Here is a 6,631-nt window from a genome sequence, read left to right as displayed (position 1 = left end):
AGTACTCAACTGATAATTATTTTATTGACCCCGAAAGGATGAAAGACAAAGTTGATCTTGGTGGAATTTGAACTTAAAACATAAAGACGGATGAAGTACCACAAAGCTTTTTGCCTGGCGTGTTCACAATTTTGCCAGCTTGCTGCTTTCACCTTAATAATAATAATAATAATAATAATAATAATAATGGTTTCAAATTTTGGCACAAGGCCTGCAAGTTTGGGAAAGGGGGCTAGTCAATTACATCGACCCCAGTGCTCAACTGATACTTATTTTATCAACCCTGACAGGGTGAAAGGCAAAGTCAACTTCAGCAGAACTTGAACTCAGAACATAAAGCTGGATGAAATGCTGCTAAGCATTTTTTTGCCCAGCGCAGTAGTGATTCCAGTAGCTTGCTAGCTTCACCTTAATAATAATAATAGTCATTTCTACTATAGGTAAAAGACCTGAAACTTTGTGAGAAGGGGTGCTAGTCGATTACATCAACCCCAGAGCTCAACTGGTACTTATTTCATCAACCCCGAAAGGATGAAACTCTAAGCTGACTTCACTGGAATTTGAACTCAAAACATAAAGGCAGACAAAATGCCACTAAGCATTTTGCCCAGTGTGCTAATGACTCTGCCAGCTCACCGCCTTAATAATAATAATTATTATTATTATCATTATTATTATTATTATTTCAAACTTCTGCCACAAGGGCAGCTTGGGGGAGGTGGGAATGAGTTGATTACATCAACCCCAGTGTTTCATTGGTACTTATTCTATCACCCCCGAAAGGACGAAAGACAAGGTTGACCTTGGCAGAGTTTGAACTCAGAACATAGTGAGAGGCAAAATGCTGCTAAGTATTTTGCCTAGTGTGCTAATAAATTTGCCAGCTCACACTCAAAGCCATAATAATGATAATAATAATAATAATAATAATAATAATAATAATAATAATAATAATAATAATAATAATAATAATGGCAATCAATTTCAACATTAGCATATGCCACAAATTTGATGGAAGAGAATTGCCAATTTAATCAATCCCAGTTTCTAACTTAATAATATAATTACTAATCCCTCTGAAGGATTAAAAAAAAAAATTCTACCATAGCCTTGGGTCAATATTAAGCCTTGTTAGTGAGATCATTAGAGAGAAACTAGGAAAAAGCCTGTCAGATGTACTGTACTTGTGACTCAAAGAGTACAACCTTGTCATACACTGATTCTGTATGACCATTAATTAAATTAAGAGTACAATTGTCTGTAGAATACTCACTCAGTCATTTATTACATAATTCAATGAATAGATAGTCCTATTGACTGAACAACTGAGATGCTAATTTGTCAGATTCAACAAAACAGTCCATCTGATATCTATTAATAACATATCATAATTAGAAATTAATGACTGAGAGATTAGTATAAATGGCATTAGATATTATAAGCACCAATTTCAGACTGTAGCGTTATCAGTAACATAAGAGATAACACGATTTAAGCCCCCATCAGTGAAACAATTAAACAATGTTTTCTTTTACAACCTCAAACAAACTGGTGCTTATAATGTGTGAAAAAAACTATATGTGTGTGTGTATACTTTATGTGGCCTTGTTGGTAGGGTGTTGCATTTACAATGCTAAAATTGTGGTTTTGATTCTCAGAACAGGTGTTCTTAATCAGAACACTCCATTTCCCATTGCTCCAGTCTAACCCTGTTAGGAGCTGATGTACCATCCAAGGATAGGAGCACTATATATGCTTGGTCTCTTGTATGCCATGGAAGCTGGGAGAAACTCCAGCCTAATGAGCCTGTAGGCTTGTGACAGACCTAAATCCTAAGATATGTATATATAAGATAAAGATGGGATAGTTTAATCAGTGTAGTTCATTTATTCATACTTAGATTTTAAGCCAAAAACTAAGTTCGCAATAATCTACAGTAGTTAAACCCAACTGCACTCTTGTCTCCAACTAGTTTGTTATTTTACTCCATTGAATGATCTTTTCCTTCTCAACTATACATGGAATAGCTTGAGCAAGGTTCTACAGGGTAACTAGAGATAACAACCAAATCTCCTTGAAATCACACTTACCATCTTCAAAAAGTGAAGGACACATTGGATAATGTATTCTTAAATGAAATAATAAAAATGGAGAGCTGCTAAGAATGTGGAGAGGAAAGTTGAATAATTTTTATATATTTCAAGCACAAAGGTCCATCATCGGAAGTATATGGTTTAGAAATGTGTGTTTATGTTGAACCTACCACCTTGCAGTATTCAAGAAAACCTGTCCTCTACTGCAGAAGTATTCATACCATTCTCCAATGAAGAGGGTTGGTTTGCAAGAGCCCTGTGCCGGTGCCACATAAAAAGCACCTAGCATACACTGTAAAGTGGCTGGCATTAGGAAGGACATGCAGCTGTAGAAACCAAGCCAAATCAGACTGGAAGCTGGTGCAGCTCTCCAGCTGACCAGCTCTGGTCAAACTGTTCAAATCATGTCAACATAGAAAATGGACATTAAAGGATGATGATACCTCTAATGATAGGCTTGAAGTATATAAAAATTATTCAACTTTCCTTTTTTCAGTGTTAGAAGCTCGTCTTTTTTTTTGTTATTTTACTTCTGTATCACAATATTCCAAGTAACCTACAATACACTTATTCCCAAATACTTGTTGAAAAAACAAAATAAAACTAGAGGGTCCTAATCGGAAACACTTTTAATTATAGACCTGCTCAATCCAGTCCTGATTGATATCAAACTAATTAACAACAGTTCGGTGTTTTTCTTAAAAGGGGTACTGCTAATGGCAGTAGAGATCCTTACATCACTAAATCACTACAACTATCACTATATCAATGAGGTTATCATAACTCTACAGTTTCCTACCAACATATACCATTGTGTTGCTAGTGGAATGAGGAAGTGAAGAAGTTTGTGGCTTTTACTCTGGACATAGAGTATGAGCTTCAACTTTTCAGCAAAAAAAACCACCAACAACAAAAAAAAAGAAACACCTTATCCACTAGGCCACTTCAACTGCTAAATTAGGATAAACATTAGTCTGTTAACATTAGTCCGTCAACAGATTCATGGTACTATATTATTCCTATCTCCTAGACTTTGTAATAAACCTTTCATTAAATTTTTTTTTTACCCCCAAAATTGAGTTCCCTGTTTCCATCAAAAAGCCCTCCAAAAGGTCAAAAAAAGTTTCAAGGTACACACAATACCTTTCTTCCCAAAAAATGTCCAAAAAAAAAATTAAAATATAAATATTTAAATGTATAAAATGTCTGCTTAAAATTAAATCTTTTTAGTTGCAATAAAAGAGGGTTTATATAAAATACAAGGAAGTATATAAAATATGGCAATTACATGAAATATGGGAAGTATTTAAAATATGAAGGGTTTATGAAATATGCAAAGTAATAAAGTATGGAATGTTTGTATAAAATAAGCAAAATAAATAAAATATGCAAAGTATAAAAAATATGTGAATAAGCAGAAATGGGTCAGAAAAAAGAAATGGTTGACTTCGTAACACAATAGCAATAGGAAAATAAAGAAAGGATATAGATGAGGCAGAGGGGAAGAGAGAGAGAGAGAGAGAGATACATAGAGCTGAGGCAGATAAAATTCAGGGGGCTTTACTGTACCTAATGATAACACAAGTGGTAACCATTAAAGAAACGCATTGGGGTTTGCTCTAGGGTCTTTCTGGTTACGGTATCGCACCGTAATCCAAACACCCAGTATCTAGAAAAAAGAAACGACTAGATTGGTTAGTAATGTAGCTAGCAAGAAAATACAAACAAATCATTCAATTTGATTTCATAGCTGATAACGAGACAGACAAGTGCTGATTACAAATGGTATTTCAAAGAGGATGTTAAATAATTACTGCATTTTACCCCATAAAGGAACTGCAGGGAATTATGTTAAATTGTAGAATCAGTTGTGTTAGCGTTAGAAGAGTTAATATGGTTAACTAAAAATAATTATGCAGTGAGATAAAAAGCAATGGTAATCAATAGTTAGAAACAATTATTTTTGGTAAAGGGTGGAGACAATTCTGGGCATATTTTGGTTGTATTCTAACCTCATCAGCAAAGAATAATGATCATTGTGTTTGCTTAAGTAAAAATGAGATAATCAACAGGTGTATGTACAAGTCTTCACATTGGTTAGCATTGGAAATTAGAACTGTTTAGAAATTAGATAATTCTAGAATATTAGTCTGCTGGCTCATACTCTTCTCTTCAATACTGCGACCATCTGTTAGGTAGGACGAATTAAGAAAGAATCCTCACAGAGCCCTCTGATGCCAGAATACAATACAGCAACCCCAGAAATATTCCCTGTCAATGGAATTGCTTTTGCTTGTTTTTATAGGAGCTCATTTTGCTAGCTAAATGCTCTGAAATGCTTTATATGTTATATTTATAGTTGTCACAAGTCTATTCCTTTAAAATTACAAAATTATCTATCTCCACCACTGAGACAAAGACACATTTTTAAGGAGAGCAATCATCAGTTAACCCTTTAGCATTTAATCTGGCCACATCAGGACCAAGTATTCTACCTGTTTTATGATCTACCCTACACTGTCCCTCTCACACCTACCCTACACTGTCATTCTAAAAATAAACAATCACATCAACAAAATCTCAAAGCTACAAGATAATGCATGACTAATTTAAAACAATATGAATAAATGAACAACACATTTGACAGAGTAATCTGATTGCTAAAGGGTTAAATCAAGTCCAATACTTAACTATTATTTTACTTTACTAACACCATTAAGGATGAAATGCAAAGTTGATCTTTGCAGATTTTGAACTTGGACCATATGAGGCCAATAGATAAATACAAGCTATTTTGTTCAACACCATTAAATTCTGTTCATCCACTATCCTTAACAAAATGCAAAAATATTACCATTTCTTTTTGTTTCCAGTTATAGTAGCCTAATCCAGCCTGATTAAATCAGTATTATTGTCTTTTGTTCTGGCAGTGTTTGTTTAAAAAGAAAATTGTAATACTATTAACACATTGACATAAAAAACTGTTAAATGTTTTGTTTTTAAGTCTTTTTATAATAAATACTTGCTTTCCTTTTCTCATCTACCCTACTCTGCCCCTCCCTTCCACTTCTCTGTATTTCCTGTTTGTGTTTGTCTTTTCACACACAATCTACATAAAAATATATTCTTTGAACAATCAAGTGGTGCTACTGAGTTAGTCATAGCTCAAGCCACTATGACCTGAAACCTATATGTTTGTATGTTGTGTGTGCGTGTGTATGTGTGCGTGTACACATTATGCTGAAGTGTAAATGTTTAGAATTTGCTGACAATTTATCATGACCCCTTCTGTCAGGATTCACCACACTAGTATTTTTGTCCTTTACAATTTGTTTATGCTACCAATGACAAGACAACTGTCAAGGTGTGACATGATAAGATAAGCTCATAAGCTAAGCTGCACTGCAACCTGAAGATAGCAGTAAAACTCAAACCTGGTCATTTTTTTGTTTTTTATCCTTAAATCTTTAGTATTCAGATCATTCTGTCAAATGTAATGTTTGTTTACTCAGATTGTTTTAAATTAATCCTGCATTATCTTGTAGTTTAGAGATGTCGATGACGTGATTGCTTAGTTTTAGGATGGCATTTTAGGGATGAGGCAAGAGACCAGTTGTGGTCAGTTTCAATATAAAACAGGTTAAATATTTAGGCTGGACATAGTTGGTTTGAATGCTAAAGAGTTAAGAAGAGCTACTAACCACTTAGGGCAAAGTATAGCACCAATATTTGCTCTAAGTAAGTTTTCAAAATGTAAATATACTGTTACATACTGAACTAAATGGAAGAATGATGAGCCAGCGAAAGAGCCTCAACATGTTCGCTCGACATGCAAGAAACAACAATCAAACAAACCTCTCTCAGATCACATATTTGATGAATCTCAGAGTGAAATCCAAGAGACTGAATAATGATAATTTGTTTCTTAAATACATGTTTTTTTCTTCTGAGAGTTTCAATCTCTAAATTGTATTAGAGAGCACAAATTGAAATATATTCTTATATGAAATTAATAAAGAATATATAATAATCCCTTTCAGTGGTATAAATGTAAAGAATCGTTATATTATCTAGAATGTATAATATGGAAATACAGTTCATTAAATTGACCTCAGCAGTAAATGTCTGATAGAATAAAGAAGGATTCCAATGGAATTTTGATAACAAAATATAGATTGATGAAGCTAAGTACTTCAAAGTATTTAATTTGGTATGCTGCTAATTCTCACACACACACACATCACCATCACTGCCATCATTATCATTTAATGTCCATCTTCCATGCTAGCATGGGTTAGGTGGCTTGATAGGAATTGGTGAGCTGCAGGACTACATTGAGCTTCAATGTCAGCTTTGGCATGGTTTCTACAACTGGATGTCCTTCCTAATGCCAAACACAGTAGTGTGTATCACATCTAATAATCATTTCCAACAATAGTATATGTATGAGCATGCATTTGAATGTCTCCCTTTTGTTGCTTATTGGCTGAATCTTAAATATAAAACTGGGGGTAAAACAAGCTGTTTATATACGAGGT

At 34.0% G+C, this 6,631-nt stretch overlaps 1 protein-coding gene across 2 annotated transcripts in view; it reads right to left on the bottom strand.

Annotated features, from left to right (window-relative positions):
• The window catches only part of LOC106881683 (tetraspanin-13), a 112,056-nt gene that overhangs the window by 9,255 nt on the left and 96,170 nt on the right, over positions 1–6,631 (bottom strand). The window contains exon 5 of one of the 2 annotated variants that reach the window (XM_014932148.2): positions 3,663–3,762. The exons of the other annotated variant lie outside the window; for it this stretch is intronic. Within the exon in view, the coding sequence (XP_014787634.1) occupies positions 3,688–3,762 (75 nt within the window). The 3' untranslated portion in view covers positions 3,663–3,687. The remainder of the gene's footprint in view (positions 1–3,662; positions 3,763–6,631) is intronic. 2 annotated transcript variants of the gene reach the window in all.

This window comes from Octopus bimaculoides, chromosome 17, assembly GCF_001194135.2.
Source record: "Octopus bimaculoides isolate UCB-OBI-ISO-001 chromosome 17, ASM119413v2, whole genome shotgun sequence".
Lineage (NCBI taxonomy): Eukaryota > Metazoa > Mollusca > Cephalopoda > Octopoda > Octopodidae > Octopus > Octopus bimaculoides.
Note: the sequence above shows the minus strand (reverse complement) of the source record. Positions and strands in the feature narration are given on the sequence as shown.